The sequence below is a fragment of the Littorina saxatilis genome, linkage group LG5, assembly GCF_037325665.1.
Source record: "Littorina saxatilis isolate snail1 linkage group LG5, US_GU_Lsax_2.0, whole genome shotgun sequence".
Classification (NCBI taxonomy): Eukaryota; Metazoa; Mollusca; class Gastropoda; order Littorinimorpha; family Littorinidae; genus Littorina; species Littorina saxatilis.
Window position 1 is genome coordinate 2184645 of NC_090249.1, and position 17926 is coordinate 2202570.

The 17926-nt window shown below is 42.2% G+C and overlaps 2 protein-coding genes across 2 annotated transcripts in view; both read left to right on the forward strand.

Annotated features, from left to right (window-relative positions):
• Nucleotides 1-17926, forward strand: part of LOC138966065 (O(6)-methylguanine-induced apoptosis 2-like) — a 342886-nt gene that overhangs the window by 117098 nt on the left and 207862 nt on the right. The gene's annotated exons all lie outside the window — the stretch shown is intronic.
• The window catches only part of LOC138966063 (uncharacterized), a 19362-nt gene continuing 2031 nt past the window's right edge, over nucleotides 596-17926 (forward strand). Inside the window, exons 1-14 of the mRNA XM_070338153.1 lie at nucleotides 596-1233; nucleotides 5734-5948; nucleotides 7805-7999; nucleotides 8711-8913; nucleotides 9324-9524; nucleotides 9990-10259; nucleotides 11514-11758; nucleotides 12257-12534; nucleotides 13306-13503; nucleotides 14372-14460; nucleotides 15072-15375; nucleotides 15841-16059; nucleotides 16837-16923; nucleotides 17609-17926. The exon at nucleotides 17609-17926 is cut by the window's right edge and continues 2031 nt beyond it. Of these exons, the coding sequence (XP_070194254.1) occupies nucleotides 5765-5948; nucleotides 7805-7999; nucleotides 8711-8913; nucleotides 9324-9524; nucleotides 9990-10259; nucleotides 11514-11758; nucleotides 12257-12534; nucleotides 13306-13503; nucleotides 14372-14460; nucleotides 15072-15375; nucleotides 15841-16059; nucleotides 16837-16923; nucleotides 17609-17754 (2619 nt within the window). The 5' untranslated portion in view covers nucleotides 596-1233; nucleotides 5734-5764 and the 3' untranslated portion in view covers nucleotides 17755-17926. The remainder of the gene's footprint in view (nucleotides 1234-5733; nucleotides 5949-7804; nucleotides 8000-8710; nucleotides 8914-9323; nucleotides 9525-9989; nucleotides 10260-11513; nucleotides 11759-12256; nucleotides 12535-13305; nucleotides 13504-14371; nucleotides 14461-15071; nucleotides 15376-15840; nucleotides 16060-16836; nucleotides 16924-17608) is intronic.

Sequence of the window (17926 nt, forward strand, 5' to 3'; positions counted from 1 at the left end):
ATTATCATTTTTGCCACCGATTCCAACGGACGTAGATAACAGCAGATTAAGTGTATCCGGTTCTTTCTTCTTCGGCGACCAATCAGACATGAGAAAATTAAATATTTTCCCATCGAAAGCCCCCATGAAATGTAATGACCCCAGCACCCGCACTCAGAAACCTAGATACCCGGAAGAATCCAATCGGATAACGCGAGCGATAACGGGTGACCCGGTGTCTGCGACCAAAAAAAACCCCAAAGCGCACGCAGACGCAGCCAGTGACCGAATGACAGAAACACGCTTGTGGAACTAGAAACGTGTATAAAAGAAGCTATTCCAGAAACTCACCTGGTATGCACTTTATGTCTGCTTCTCCGTGACCTGACAATTATTGTTGGGCGGGCCTACTTTTCCGTCCATGCTGTCTTGCATTGAATGGTAACGGTAGAAGTAGCAATCGTCACGCCTCCCCGCCTTCACTTTGGACGTTCCCTGGTGTTAAGCCAGTCGTGTGGTTAAACCGAGCTTCGCGCTGGGCACGCACCCGGAAGGTCCGTTTGAAATGTCCTTTTTGTTCCATTCAACTATTTCTATGCTCAATTCATAGGATGTTTGCTCTTTTGTTCTGACGTCACTGGAATGTGCTGTATGAGTACGGTTCGAATTTTTTTCCCTCTGACTTGTTGGAGATTTTGGTCTTGGTCGACTCATCGAGTCGAACTGGTGGGGGCCTAATGATATGTGAGCAGTTACGCGTCGCAGCGAAACAGGATGTGAGAAAGAGCCTTAAGTAGCGCGCACTCTCTCCTCTCCCCCCTACTGGCATAATCAGTCTCCTCCGACGATCACCGGCGGTAACACCTTCAAACGAAGACAACGAACGATAGGACTTTAAGTTGTGTACTGAATTACTTGTCAGTACATTGGTCTTAACCACAATAGGTGTTTACGGATTAAACCAACATCGCTTGCATGATGGTGCATCATTTTTTGACGGCGTAACAATTAACTAACGCACAGTGACACAATTCTTGATGCACACATGATGTCACGGTTAATCAAAGGCAGGTTCGGTCATTGTTCATTCAAGATGAAATCATCCGAGTGATTAAGCGCGATTTTTCTGTCTGTATCTCCAGTTTGCTAAGACAGAGCTGGTAGTTTTAGTTTCATACTTCTCGTGGCGACAGCCACGCCTGCGTGGTATGCTGTGACTTGTTTGAGGCTGTGTTTCTGCTGGTAACATTTTTGGTGAGTAACGTTAACTTTAGTTTGTTTCTTTTCATTTTTGTCTGTGCCTATTTCTTTCACTCTTATGTAGATCATGTATTCCAATTACATTATTTGGAACGATTCAAATGTTTGCTTGTTTTCTTCCGAAAAGTCGATTTCTTCTTCTCCTTCATTATAGTTTCTTATAAACGCTTTGCACGCCTTTGTATTTGTGTGTGTTATAGCCTCACGACTTTGTATTTGTGTGTGTTATAGCCTCACGACTTTGTCTTGCATAGTGACGCTAGTTTCTTTTATTTATCGTCATGTCTATAACCAGATATGTTAGACACTATACGTCATACATAGTACGACGTGTCAGTTACAGCATTTCTATAACTTTAAAGAAAAGATTTGAACATTTGTCGAGGTCGTCAACTTGTTCATCATAGTTCAAGATCTTTCTGTGATTTAACCCACAAAGGCTTGATCATGCTCAGTACCGCTTAGATATAAACAAACTTGAATGTTGACATACAAAACAACACATTTTTGGGGCAGTTGTGACAGTAGTAAATATTTGCGTGTTCAGCTGTGCACACTAAGTCTGTCACTGCTATTAACTTTTGCTTCCTCATTAACATCTAAGAGACCCCACGCTGTGTTTTAACACGTTGAAACATTAGCGTCCCGTTGTCAAAAGGGACGTAATCCGTAAGAAATTAGACTGCGTGTAAACATCAACGCACGGGAAGTGGTTTGTACGTGGAAACTCGTGCATTTTGTTTTTGTTGTTGATGTTCGATTTTACTTTTCGTTGAAAAGTATGTGTGCGTGAGTTTTTTTTCTCTCTAACAGATAGGGGAAACTGTGTGCTGATTGTATTCTTGGTTCATTAAGATGTTTATTTTTAATCCATTTTTAATTTTTTGTTTGCTGCAGCTCCACATTTTTATTCGCTGGTCAGCGTGGTACAGACTATAATTAATGTCAAGCAAGTCTTTCAGTCACACAACTACGAAGACGTTTTTGTTTTCATCAAGGTTCATTGATACACTGGAACCTCTCTTTATCAGACTTTCTGACTCTGTTTATCAGACTTTCTGTTCATAACCTCTGTAAATATACCCCCGTCTTAAGACCCCCTTTTTAAAAAAATTTGTATTTTATTTTTTTTATTTGCCAAGCACATCATTGTGGGGCTTTTAATCAATAACATGCATAACACCCCTTTCTTTTTAAGACCGGATTATCACAGATTTTGAGGATCTGTAAAGTAAGGTTCCACTGTATGTTTATAAGGCTTACAGAGAATACTACATGGCTTGCTGTGTCCTACCAGATTTACACCAGTTCTTTTTTTTAAATATTGAACTGCGAGCGAAAGCGAGCTGTTCACTATTTGAAAAAAGCAACGAGTGTAAATCTGGTACGACACAGCAAGCCATGCAGTAGTCTGTTTATCCTGCATACTGTTACAGTACTTACGTGTATTTGACTGAAAATGTCCTGCAGTCGAGGCAGCTAAATTGAAGACGCTTGTTTTGGAACCTCGATCTCTTCCAAAGCCTCGTGCAATCTATTACGTCAAAGCAAAGAAACGTCACTTTGAAAGTGTGGCGTAACGTGTTAGTTCTAAAAATTCATCGAGGGTAATTAGCGAGCGCAATTTTTTTTCTATAATGACGTTTGTCTCGGTAACTTTGGCATCATAAGCAATGAAAAAACAGGTCCCTGCCAGACTTGCTTGACATGACCTCATTTACATGATGTACACACGTGTGATTTGAACGATTATTATCTCACGAGTGTCTCTCTCACGTATGTAGGATAAACGGTTTTAAATCATCAATTTTTTTTACTCCTGGTGGTACTTTTTGTTTGTTTTAGCATTATACTTTGCTGACAAGAAGCGCAGCTTGTTTTCCTAATTTGTAAACGAGTAATAAAAAAAACATGAGTACCGTTTTTCGATACCGTTGATTATCTTTGCGTTTTATAATCGTTCTTTCGAAGTCAGCAAAAAGGAACCAAAAATACATGAAGTGCCAACGACAGAGAGACAGAGATATGTGGGTTGTGTGTACGTGTGTGTGTGTGTGTGTGCGTCAGTTTGTGCGTGTGTGTGTGTGTCTCTGTGTCTGTGTGTGTGTGTATGTGTGTGTGTGTGTATGTGTGTGTGTGTGTGTGTGTGTGTGTATGTGTGTGTGTGTGTGTGTGTGTGTGTATGTGTGTGTGTGTGTGTGTGGGTGCGTGTGGGCGTGCGTGCTTGGGCGTACGTGTATGTGTGTGTGTGTGTGTGTGTGTGTGTGGGGGAGACAGAGACAGACAGAGACAAAGAGAGACAGAGACAGAGACAGAGAAACAGAGGGAGACAGAGAAAGACAAAGAGAGACAGACGGACGGACAATCAGACAGACAGACAGACAGACAGGCAAACAGACAAACAGACAGCCAGACATACAGACAAACAGATAGACAATCAGAGAATTAGCAATAGACACGAAGAGGCTGACATTTGACCAGTGCACCAAATAACCCCGCACAGGCAATGGCCATGCATTGCAAAGGTAGAAGGGAGTTGTTTTTAACCCTCAGGCCCCCTCCCCCCTCCTCCCCCCCCCCCCAACCCGTTACTAGATGAGAAGGAAACAAAGGACCGGACACTAACGCAACCCAAACACTGACAGGAAGACAAAGTCTTTGAAACTTAGCCATGCTTTGTCTGTTCTACTTTACCTTTAGTCTTTTGAACTATTGTGCTTCTTTTATTATACAATACATTGGTCTTTTGAACAGTTGTTTTGTAATGAAACATTACAGGAATTTACAATTTTGAATGTCGTTTTGTCGTGAGAAGAGCACGCGTTTACAATTTTGTATGCTGTTTTGAAAGACAGACACGCATTCACATTTTTGAATGTGAGGGCTTTTAAACAGAAGAAAAGACCTTTCTAAGTGTGATGTTTTCTGTAAATTCTTTTGCAGTGTAGTAAATGCTGCATTGTCTCAAGTACAGGTTTTTAAACCCGTCTTTGTGATATAGAATAATAGTTCAAAACATTCTTTGTGATATAGAATAATAGTTCAAAACATTCTTTGTAATATAGAATAATAGTTCAAAACATTCTTTGTAATATAGAATAATAGTTCAAAACATTCTTTGTAATATAGAATAATAGTTCAAAACATTCTTTGTGATATAGAATAATAGCTTTATATAGCATCTCTTTTTCCACAACATGTTCGAAAAGACACAACAACAGGCGTACTGTTCCTTAATAATAACCTCCTTTACTTTTACTTTTGCTATGCTATTTACCTTTTTGTTTTAAGCAACGCGTGAGTGTTTTGTAAGAAGACTGTTTGTGATTACAACAACTGTAGTTTTGCACGCCGTTGCAAAATAGTTTTAGCGGGAAGATATGCTGTTTATTTGCTTGTTTTTCTCCGGTTTAGAAACTAAGACAATCCATACGATGTTTTGTGATGGTGTTCTTTGCGTGGGGATCCAAAAGGTTGGGGAGATTAAACAGATCGGTGATATCACAAATGGATTTAAAAAAAAAGGTTACTCCTTTCTCTTGTTCATGATCACAAGCTAAAATGGTCCATGCGATACTTTGCTGAGTCGTCCTTTATCTTGTTCATGATCACAAGCTAAAATGGTCCATGCGATACTTTGCTGAGTCGTCCTTTATCTTGTTCATGATCACAAGCTAAAATGGTCCATGCGATACTTTGCTGAGTCGTCCTTTCTTGTAGGGCTGCATTGTGAGACTAGCTTCGGGAGCGACGGAGGGAAGGGGGATGCATGGGGGCGGAGGGAAGCGGTGGGGTGGGGCGGGGGGATATGAGAGAAAAAGGAAAGGCTGACGCGATGTGTGTGTTAAGAGTGTTGAGTGCTGGAAAGGCTGAGGGGTTTCCCCGTCTTACAATCACAATGTCATGCCCCTAATGGCTTTGCCGTGAGGGCGTACAACTTCATTTCTCTCTCTGGTTGAGGGCGACGGGGTTGGAGTTTCTGGTTTTCATCCGGACCCGCATCATGCTAGTTGTCCTTACACTGACAACACGGAGGGGTCCCATCACGACTGGTAAGTCCATCCTAATTAAAGGACAACGTCATTTCATGGAATGGACAGAGGTAAAGACACCGCGTCTCTGTCCTTGCCTGTTTAACCGTGAGGCCGTTAAAAAAACCCATTTGTCATCGTTAACTGACAGACTTCCTGTTTCACACGTGGTTGATGTAACACAAAGAACGCCATCATGGCGGGAATAACAACGGACAGCGGCATAGCTCCGCTGGATTCAGTCCTGCCTTTGCCATCATCCTGGTCGCAGCTTATAACCACTCTTTCTCCAGGGTTTAATGACAGACTTCCATTCGTTCCTGCTTCTGACGTGGTTAATGTGACACATAAACGCCACCAGGGCGGACACGATAACAGAGGACTTTGCGTCCATCATGTACGCTGTGTATAACCACTCTTTCTCCAGGGTTTACTCACAGACGTCCATTTTGTCCTGTTTCAGACGTGGTTGATGTAACGCAAAGAACGCCATCATGGCGGGAATGACAATGGACAGCGGCATCGCGCCGTTGGAACCATCGCCAGAGGACTTTGCCTCCATCCTGTACGCGGAGCCTGGAGCACTGGGTCTCATCGCAAACATCATGGCGGGTCTGACGGTCGCGGTGGAGAACATGCTGTTCCCTCCCTTCTCTACCGTCTCGCTGGCCATAGCAGGTGAGTGCTTCTGTAGTCTGTTCCCTCCCTTCTCTACCGTCTCGCTGGCCATAGCAGGTGAGTGCTTCTGTAGTCTGTTCCCTCCCTTCTCTACCGTCTCGCTGGCCATAGCAGGTGAGTGCTTCTGTAGTCTGTTCCCTCCCTTCTCTACCGTCTCGCTGGCCATAGCAGGTGAGTGCTTCTGTAGTCTGTTCCCTCCCTTCTCTACCGTCTCGCTGGCCATAGCAGGTGAGTGCTTCTGTAGTCTGTTCCCTCCCTTCTCTACCGTCTCGCTGGCCATAGCAGGTGAGTGCTTCTGTAGTCTGTTCCCTCCCTTCTCTACCGTCTCGCTGGCCATAGCAGGTGAGTGCTTCTGTAGTCTGTTCCCTCCCTTCTCTACCGTCTCGCTGGCCATAGCAGGTGAGTGCTTCTGTAGTCTGCCCGTCCTTTACTCGTAATAACAATAACAATAACAATAACAATAACAATAACAGCACTTTATTGTCCATTAAAATATTACATAAAAATGGACATTTTTCTTCGGCACACCCTGCCTGCCTGTAAACGATTATAACAACAATTGTATAGGACGACACACATAAAACATAAAACATAAAAGGGATACAATCAAATATGATATTGCACTATGTAAATTTACCCTCTCATATCACAGGAGTTGGGTTTCACAGCAAAGGTGTGTCAGCACCATATCTATTATTGTCAGCAATATTGTGGGGACTTTGGTAACACGTTCCCTCCCTTTACTACTCCAGCCCCCCCACCCCCCCCCCCCCACCCGTCATCCCTGATTGTCAGTAATATTGTTGCCTCCCTTCACTGCTGTGTCTCTGGCACTGGCTGCGGAGTGCTTCTGTTGTCTGTTCGTCAGTTTCTCCAAATTTGTTTATATCTTTTTGTCCTTTTGCATTCGTCCGTCTACATTTATTGGTACAGCCTCGTAAACACCAAAACTCTTTCCCTTTTAACATAGAGGGGGAATCGAGACGAGGGTCGTGGTGTATGTGTGTGTGTGTGTGTGTGTGTGTGTGTGTGTGTGTGTGTGTGTGTGTGTGTGTGTGTGTGTGTGTGTAGAGCGATTCAGAGTAAACCACTGGACCGATCTTTATGACATTTTTCATGAGAGTTCCTGGGTATGATATCCCCAGACCTTTTTTCATTTTTTCGATAAATGTCTTTAATGACGTCATATCCGGCATTTTGTAAAAGTTGAGGCGGCACTGTCACACCCTCATTTTTCAATCAAATTCATTGAAAGTTTGGCCAAGCAATCTTCGACAAAGGCCGGACTTCGGTATTGCATTTCAGCTTGGAGGCTAAAAATTAATTATGACTTTGATCATTAAAAATCTGAAAATTGTAATTAAAAGTATTTTTTATAAAACGATCCAAAGTTACGTTTTTTGTGTTCTTCATCATTTTCTGATTCCTAAAACATATAAATATGTTATATTCGGATTAAAAAGAAGCTCTGAAAAGTACAAATATAAGAATTATGATTAAATATAAATGTCCGAAATCGATTTAAAAACAATTTCATCTTATTCCTTGTCGGTTCCTGATTCCAAAAACATATAGATATGATATGTTTGGATTAAAAACACGTTCAGAGAGTTAAAAAGAATAGAGATATAGAAAAGCGTGCTATCCTCCTCAGCGCAACCGCTACCGCGCTTTTCTGGATTGTTAATTTCACTGCCTTTGCCACGAGCAGTGGACAGACGATGCTACGAGTGTACGGTCTTGCGGAAAAAATGCAATGCGTTCAGTTTCATTCTGTGAGTTCGACTGAGCTTGACTAAATGTTGTATTTTCGCCTTACGCGACTTGTTTAAACAGTTCTTCTCTATCTGTTGCAGGCGCTCATCTGATCATATTCGGAGGGTTTCTACAGCTGATAGCGGGCTTCCTGTGCTTCCGACGGTTCGAGCACTTGACCGGCACAGCCTACGTGGTGTTCGCTGCCCTGTGGTCAGTGGTGGGGGTCAACCACATCCTCACCCCCTTCCTCCAGGCTGAAGACCTCAGTCGTGGCATCATGCCGGGGCTGCTGGGTGAGTGACGTGTTTCGTTCTATGTTTCAACATGACATATTTAAGATTAGGCAAACAAAAGAAAAGTCTGTTTACGGTAACATAGGCAAAAAAAATAGGGTCGGTAGGTCGGGATTTTTTAATTTATTTTTTTCTCTCCAAAAAACCATATTTTTAAGTTATTTTGCCAAAAAACAAAGAATCTTTTTTTTTCTCCCCCAAATGCCAAAAAAAAGTCTAGGGTCGCACGAAAAAAATAGGGTCGGTCGGGATACTGTAAACAGACTATTTTTTTTCGTAAATTTCTTGTGCACATCGGCCTGGTCTTCTGCATAATGTGCCATCACCCTAAATTCTGTGGATACTGACCTGTAGCCTACCCGTCTGTTCTGTCAGGGTTCATGCTGGTTTAAATGGTGCTAAGTCGGTGTGTCATCACGGTGAAATACCTCATGCCTCCTGTACACATCGCATTTTGTGTGCGCCCTGGTTTTCCGCATACTATGTCAGCAATTAAAAACAGACACCGATTGACTCCAAAAATGGACTTCGCTAATATTTTTCCTGTAATATTTTCACAGTGTGTTAAATGTTTTTAGAGAAATCGACCGGACAGACATTATGATACAGCAAACTATTATAATTAGCAAAATGTTTGAGAAGTCGATTTAGGGGGTACATCGGTGTCTTTAAATTGTGTGGTTACTGAACTGTAGCAATCTGTTGTTTCAGGGTTCATGCTGGTGTCCGTGGTACTGTGTCTGTGCGCCATCACAGTGAATTACCTCATGCCTCCTGTGCTCATCGCCATTTTATGCGCCCTGATTTTTGAGTGTGTGGGCACCTTCTTTCTGTGGGGGCGACGGGTGGCGGCCGGCTTTGAGATCATCATCGTCCTCAGCAGTTTTTATGCTGTCATTGTCATGACGTTGAAGGTGAGTCCTTGCTGACGTCATATCGGACCTTGATTAAAATGCATGTGTGTGTGTGTGTGTGTGTGTGGGGGGGGGGCTCCGTGTGTGTGTGTACGTGCGTGCGTTCGTGTGTGTGTGTGTGTGTGTTTGTGTGTGTGTGTGCGTGTGTGTGTGTGTGTGTGTGTGTGTGTGCGTGTGTGTGTGTGTGTGTGTGTGTGTGTGTGTGTTATAAGGATTAACAAAATAAAACATTCTCTAGAGCGTCGATATCACAGTCTTTGAAATGGACGGACATACAAATATGACTGAAAAAAAAGAAGAAACAAAAATAAGAACTTAGCTCAGTAAGACGTTACTTCTTCAATCGAAAAATGCCGAGAGTCATATCGATTTCATTTTGCACGATCAAATGGTTTCTGCATCTTTCTCAGGGAGTGAGTCAGCGGTACATTCTACCGGGTTTTGGAAACGCCATCTTTGATCCCTTGCTGGTACCAACCACAGCAAGCGCCTCCGCCAGGAGGATCGAGAGGAAGAAGAACACCATTTATGCAGAACCCATGGGTATGGGTTATCTTGGCAACGTCGTTCCCGCGGCTGTTCTCGTCTTCCATCACCTTGGTTACTTCCAGGTAAGTTTTGAGTGTTGAAGAAATAGATTTTGTTGAAAAAATGCTTTAAATATGTAGCAATACAATACAAGAATAAGAATAGCGTTTGTGCACACAAAAAACACATACAAAAACCCATCTCTGGGTATGTACAAACGTTCGTTTGAAGAGATATTCTGCAGTGTGTTGCGTTGAATTTCAGTTCGTATTCTGGCTGCTTTATATTAAGAATCTTAAACACAGTCGAACATTATCTGGTAATGTGTGTTTTCATTTTATTTCGTTTTGCTGGTGTTTTATCTGCAGCGGAAATAGAAGATTGTTGACAAGCCTTTTTTGTTATTTTTTGATAGTTTAAAGTTAGTTGTCGTTTTTGCGTCTTTTTCCGAGGTTATGTTCCTGTTCATGTACACTTTGTCACATCCTGAAACCCTACTACTTCATTTTCCGTGACATTTTCATCAAACATTCCTGTCTTTATCACAGGATTTCCGTCCTGCCATGGCCATGTTCCTGTTCAGCGTGTTGTGTCACATCCTGGCGTCATTCTACGCCTTTCTGCGTCACGACTTTTTCCACGCCGTGCAGTTCGCTGTGTACTTCGTGTTCTGGATGTCACGTGGCATCCTGCAGCTCTTCATGTCGCTGGACGGCTTCCAGAATGTGGCGCTGGTGTGGCGGATCAATTTCTACGGGCAGTGGGCCATCATCTTCCTCCTCATCGTCATCACCTTCTCCTCCATCATCTTTGCCAGGGTTGGTGCTTTGGGTTTTTTGGGTGATGAGAGAGAACTGTATGAAAACTGAACAAGTCGCGTAAGGCGAAATTACTACATTTAGTCAAGCTGTGGAACTCACAGAATGAAACTGAACGCACTGCATTTTTCACAATGACCGTAGTCCGCCGCTTGTGCATAACGGAGTGAAACTGACGAGCCTGTTCAGCGCGGTAGTAGTTTCGCTGTGCTGCATAGTACTCTTTTCTGTACCTCTCTTCGTTTTAACTTTCTGAGCGTGTTTTTAATCCAAACATATCATATCTATATGTTTTTGGAATCAGGAACCGACAAGGAATAAGATGAAATTGTTTTTAAATCGATTTCGGAAATTTAATTTTGATCATAATTTTTAAATTTTTAATTTTCAGAGCTTGTTTTTAATCCAAATATAACATATTTATATGTTTTTGGAATCACGAAATAATGTAGAATAAGATGAACGTAAATTTGGATCGTTTTATATAAAAAAAATTATTACAATTTTCAGATTTTTATTGACCAAAGTCATTAATTAATTTTTAAGCCACCAAGCTGAAATGCAATACCGAAGTCTAGGCTTCATCGAAGATTGCTTTACAAAAATTTCAATCAATTTGATTGAAAAATGAGGGTGTGACAGTGCCGCCTCAACTTTTACAAACAGCCGGGTATGACGTCATCAAAAGTATTTATCGAAAAAACGAAAAAACCTCTGGGGATATTATTCCCAGGAACTTTCATGTCAAATTTCATAAAGATCGGTTCAGTAGTTTGGTCTGAATCGCTCTACACACACACACGCACAGACAGACAGACACACACACACATACACCACGACCCTCGTCTCGATTCCCCCTCTATGTTAAAACATTTAGTCAAAACTTGACAAAATGTAAAAAGAAGTTATGACAGAGTGAAGAAGGCAGGGTATGTGAGGACTCTGCTCATTTTAATGAGATATGATACCGATACATGCAAAGCCTAGCGATGACCTTACAAGGGTTTTTTCCATAGCGTTCTCGAAATTCATTGTGAATTTATGGGGAGAAATGCGAAATAAATAATAGACTTTTTATGTGTCACTATTTGTGACATTATGACGGTTTCTCCAACTTTGTTTCGCTTTTGACATCAGAGATCTCACCTTCACAAATAGAGAGTCAGAAAAAGAGGCGTCCACTCTGTGTCGTTAGCCATTAAGCAGTATTTACAGCATAAACACTATTTCACATCTGCGTTTCATCTCCCACAGGTGGTGTTCTTCTACAACCTTTACTTCGTCTTCGTGGCCATCATGTCTGTGGACCACATCCCAGTCTTTGCCCACAACTTTACCTTTGGTGTACCTGCCGCCGTGTTGGCCATCGTTAGTCTCTACCTGGGCATGGCACACCTGGAGAACTCCATCGCCGAGAAGCCCGTCATGTGGCTGGGCAGTGAGCTGGTCAACGAGGTCACCTTGACCAAGTTTCTGGACCGCATCATGTCTCGCTTCCAGTGAGTATCATCTTAAATGAGTTGGTCGGAAAATGGTTGCTCCTGCGATCTTTGTTTTAATATTCTTTTTATAAATCTGTATGAAAAAACAAGAATTGTAGGTTATTGAAACGTTAAGTTATTGACAAAACAAAAAGTTGCATTTACTAGTACGTCGACCCCAATTAATTTGAGTTAATTTGGGACCCGTGGAGATAAAATCTGTGATTACTCTCAACATGCCCCTAGTGCGCATACGTACCAGTCACGTTTCATGAATGGCAAAACATCTTTAAAACGTCGGTGTCCCTGACAACTCTTCCGTACTCTTGGTCTCCATACGCACATGGATGATTCCTTTCCAACTGCTCGGAACCTATCTTGCGAAATTGTCTTTAGATGCGTCTGATTTCCAAGCTTTAAGTTTTACGAAAATTAGGTTGTCATTGTCTATATTACCCTCTTTCCATGGGCCAATGGCCTATAAGGCAATAAACCATTGTCTTGTCTTGTCCTCAGACCGTCCAACAAGAAGAACGACTACACGGAAGAGATCACCATGGACCTCAAGACGGTGGACACTCTGGGCTGGGTGGGCAGCTCCGTGGCCCTCATCTGTCTGTCCGCCCTGGAGGCCAGTAACGGCGTGTTACCCATCTCATGGATCCTGGTGGCCGGCGTATTCATGCACCTGTACGCTGCCCGTCTGGCCTACGCGGCCGGTACGCTGGCCAAGGCGTACGTCATGACGGTGCTGGCGTCATTCTGGGCCATTTGGGCCACTTTCCTCATCAGCCGTGAGTTTGACAAAGTTCTTTTTTTTCTCTCGCTTATTTGTTTTGTTTAATTTTTGATAACTCCTAACGGACTCGAAAGCTGACCTAAGCTCATTGTGGGCAGTTTCTGAGAGAACTCGTAACTCTGCCAAAAGCGTACGTTACGATAGTGCTTGCCTCATTCTGGGCTATTTGGGCCACTTTATATCAGCCGTGAATTTTGACAAGAAAAGTAACTCTTTCTGTCGGTTTGTGTTTTGTTTTGGAGAAAAACTCAAACCTTGGGCAAAAGTGTACGCATGATGGTGGTTTTGTCATTCTGGGTCATTTGGGCCACCTTACTCACCAGCCGTGAGTTTAAACACAGTTTTTGGGGTTTTGTTCGCTGTATTTTTTTCTGTAAATTGTAATAACTCTTAAAAGAACTCGTACGCTGATCCAAGCCTTTGTCATGACGGTGTTGGCGTCATTCTGGGCCATTTGGGCCACTTTCCTCATCAGCCTTGAGTTTCAAAGTCTTTACCGTTTGTGTTTTGTTCGCTGAGGCGTGATAAATCATTCAGTCAACGTGTTTAACAGCGTTATAAACCATTCAGTCAACGTGTTTAACAGCGTTATAAACCATTCAGTCAACGTGTTTAACAGCGTTATAAACCATTCAGTCAACGTGTTTAACAGCGTTATAAACCATTCAGTCAACGTGTTTAACAGCGTTATAAACCATTCAGTCAACGTGTTTAACACAGCCGTGAAATTAAAAAAAAAATTGTAATAACTTATTACTTTTTCCAGCTGCATTGGCCGTGAACCTTCAAGGCGCCTCCATCACGGTGCTGGTGCTTTGGACTGTTGCTATGGCAATGACCCCGACCTTCCACAAAGTGTGGATGCCCTTTGCCCTCTTCATGGAGCTGTGTTGTATCGCTCAGGCCGTCACCATGTACAACAGGGAGCCTGCTTGGATGATCCTCGTCACTGGAATACTGGCAGGTAGGTGTCTGTGTTGAAAGATGCCCTTATTCCCGTGTAAACTACCATTGCTAATGTTCAAGAATATCCAAGGACGTTGTTGCACGGTAGCAAGCTTTGTATACGTATGGAATATTGGCAGTGTACAATCGTGGCGAAAAGCGATTTTTGTTTGAAATTCGATTTATTTTGTGTACATTTATTTATGTGTTCAAGGACATAACTGCATGGTGGACTGTTGAGAGAGAGAGAGAGAGAGAGAGAGAGAGAGAGAGAGAGAGAGAGAGAGAGAGAGAGAGAGAGAGAGAGAGAGAGAGAGAGAGAGAGAGAGAGAGAGAGAGAGAGAGAGAGAGAGAGAGAGAGAGAGAGCGAGAGAGAGAGTCAATTTTGGACACCGTTCTTGTATTTTACTGCATCATACTTATATTCTTTGATATGTGAAAGTAATAAGCTTTTTAATTGAATACAGTTAGAGGTCCTATCTACCGATATTAATTAAGCTTCCCCAAGGTATTGCTGGTATTTGTTTATTTGTTGTGTCTTAATATGTTGCAAGTGTTCCATGAAAAGTAGGATATGCGCCGAAATGGCTGCAATCTGCTGGCCGATGTGAATGCGTGATGTATTGTGTAAACAAAATTCCATCTCACACAGCATAAATAAATCCCTGCGCCTTGAATATGTGCGCGATATAAATTGCATAAAATAAAAATAAAAAAAATAAAAAAATAAATCCCTGCGCTTAGAACTGTACCCACGGAATACGCGCGATATAAGCTTCATATTGATTGATTGATTGATTGATGTTCTTAGATACATTGATACTGTTTAGCAAACATTAGTATTCAAGATGAAGACGTTTATATTCTCGTCCTGACTTTATTTGCAGGTGTCGTTGCCATGTACGCAGCTGCGGCTGAGATAATCAACACAACGCTCATGGCAAACTGCATTCCTGTTGGAGAACCCATTTTAGTGGTAAGGATAGGACCATCAGGTTTGGAATAATGACATCAGATAAACTCAAAAACAAAAACGTCATTGCACGCTTGAATCATTTCCAAAAGCAAAGTGAGAAGAAATTAGAGATCAGGGCTGAGATGCACCAAGCAAAATTGGGTGCCACCCAAACGGGTGAGAAGAAACCGCGGGATCTGATTAGTTGAAATCACAACAAATCTCAATTTCAACCAATCCAACACCGCGACTGACTCTCACCCGGTTGGTCACTTTGTCGTGCAACTCGGCCCAGTATTCCCCTTTGCCACATTTAGTTAAAGCAAATTTTTGTTGTCATAACTGGCCCTTGATTTGTATCTTTGTATCAGCACTATGGAAACGGGAAGAAAAAGTAACATTTTTGTCAGGGTTTAAATTTTACTTGACTGTGGTGACAGTCACTCTGTTTGTGTGTGCATCTTCTGACGTTAATGTGGCACGTTTCAATTTTGATAACGTCCTGCAATTTTTGCGAAGGGCGTTCTGAAAGTGCTTATATGGAATCCATGCCTCATTATATTTACAATGACGTATGTGTACTGAAATGTTTCATAAGTGATGACACAAAACGCACTATTCAAATTTCACAGGAAAAGATTACCGACAACGGCGGCGACCCATGCGCGCTCTTCTCTTCCCGGCGTTCCTCCAACCTCCGGCGAGTTGTGCGCATGCTCGACGAAGGCAAAGTGGTCGGCGTGCCAACAGACACCGTCTACGCTATCGGAGCCTCCTGCAAGCACCCAGAGTCCATTCTCCGTCTGTACAACGTGAAGGGCCGGCCCCCGGAGAAGCCCATCTGTCTGTGTCTGTCTTCCCTGGACCAGCTTGAGGCCGCCAACCCCCCGTTTAGTCCTCTGCTGTGGAACTTCATGAGGAGGTGCTACCCAGGAGGTACGTACAGAATCACTAAGTGTAAAGGAGAGACAACAGTTTGCTTCAAACACTTTAAAACTTCCATGAAAGTTTTCTCCATGAACGTTTTTCATGAACGGTTTTGTCCCATGAAAGTTTTCCATGAAAGTTTTGCAAAAAAGTGTTTCATGAAAGTTTTCCAAGAAAGTTTTCATGATAGTTATCCATGAAAGTTTCCCACTAAAGTTTCATAGTCAAATTTCCTACTACAGTTTCCCATGAAAGTTTCCATGAAATTTGTTCATATAAAGTTTCGCATGAAAGTTTCTATATGAAATTCCAATATGAAAGTTTTGCATGAAAGTTTCTATGAAACTTTTCAAAGAAAGCTTGCCACTAAAGTTTCATAATAAACTTTCCTATTACTGTTTCCCATGAATGATGACATTTTTTCATGAAAGTTTTTAGTGGTGTTTTCAAACCTCTTGTGTCGTTTTGTTTCAGGAATCAGTTGTGTTGTACCGAAGGGAGACTGGCTGAAGCGACTAGGCCTTGGAGAGGCCATACAGTACGTGGGCACGGCGGAGAGCATCTGTATCCGTGTGCCCGACTGCTCCGTGCTGTGCTACATGGTCAGTCTGCACGGACCCATCGCCATCACTTCGGCCAACATCAGCGGTGCTGAGGACAGCACTCACCACTCCATGGTCATCACCACACTCGGTCAGTCGTGGTTTTAGTGTTAATTCTGAAGAATATGAGCAACACACAAAAGAACAGAAAAAAGAAAAAGTAAAAAAAAAAGCAAAGCAAAAATAAAACCAAAACCATTTTGTCAAAATGTTACTAAATGTAAAACAAAACTTGACTATATGTAAAAAAAAAATGATGATGGACGGAATGAGTTAAGTGCTAACTGTGACAAATCTTACCCCACCCCCCTCCCCACCCCTCAAAAAAAAAGGGAATTCCGAGTTTAGGCTAGACATTTATCAAAATCTGAAAATTGCTGAAATTCTGGCAAGGAGATTGTCACGTGACCCATTGAAACTGAAATGTTGGTATAAAGTGGACAAATCTTATCCATTGCCCTTTTTATATCTTAAAAGTTAGATGACACATTTATAAATGACATAATCTAATTTTTTCTCGTGATAAAATGTTTATGTTATTGTTTGCTAAGTGTATTGGCCTTGTGTAGTACTTTAATGAGATACAACACTGATACTTGTACAGCCTGGCGATGACCGTGCGAGTATTTTTTCTCTGCTGATATGACTATACATTTAAGTCACCGAGACAAACTCTATTCTCGACATTCTTTGTCATTTCCTCGACATACAAAAAAAGAGACAGAATATGTTTACGTGAAGCCGTTATTCGCACGTTCGTGCCAAGGTGGTTTTTTTCCCGATGGGAAGGGTCACGAAGAAAGGCCTTTGTTTTTGCAATCGATGTCGTATCTAATTAAACGTGTTTGTTTTCATGTGGTGTTATCAGGTGACAAGCTGGACGCTATAGTGTGTGACGGCGATTCCAACGAAACTGTGGCTTCTACCGTTGTGGACTGCACCCACATTGATGAAAGTAAGGAGCTGAAACATTTTCAATCAGTCTCTGTCTCTCTCTGAAAGGCGTATTCTTAAACCTATATCCTTGTAAAATAAAGTTCCATCATGATCATCATCATCATCTCTCTCTCTCTCTGTCTCTGTCTCTCTCTCTCTCTCTCTGTCTTTCTTTGTCTCTGTCTCTCTCTGTCTCTCTCTCTCTCTCTCTGTCTTTCTTTGTCTCTGTCTCTCTCTGTCTGTCTCTGTCTCTGTCTCTCTCTTTCTCTCCCACATTGACGAAAGTGAGAACATGGGACATTTTCAATATCTGTCTGTCTGTGTGTGTGTCTGTCTGTTTGTCTGTCTGTCTGTCTGGCTGTCTGTCTATCTCTCTCTCTCTCTCTTTCTCTCTCTCTTTCTCTCTCTCTCTCTCTCTCTTTCTCTCTCTCTTTCTCTCTCTCGGTTGAAAGTAAGGAAATTGAACACTGTCAATCTGTCAGTCTGTCTGTCTGTCTGTCTATCTATCTGTGTATGTCTCTGTCTCTGTCTCTGTCTCTCTTTCTCGTTCTATAAAGAGAGAGCATGATTGGTTACACAATTTCTAAGGTATCTTCATTTCGTCTCAGAAAGTATGTTAAATTCCGCAACAACCTAAATCCCTTGCTGTTATTCAAACTCCTAGGTGATCATGCCTACATCACATTTGGCTGTTTCCATTTCAGGTGGCATAGCGTACTTCCGAGAAGGCTGCACGCCAAAAGAGTACGTTGACGAATTGTTCCAGGAGGCCAAATCAGACAATGACAACAAGAGCTCTCGCGTGGAAATGACCGACATTATCAACTCCAATGACAAAGCCAGATCCTAACCTGGCTGGCGAACTTTGTGATCTTTTCCATCATGTGTTTTTCAAGTTCCCTATGGAGAGTATTCTTGTTTTAATTTGGTCTCAATCTATGCACTTTTAAAACTGTCGGATCTCTGTCCTTAACAGCAAGAGCTAAAGTTTTCGCGCGAACATAAAGCTGTCAAAATGTATA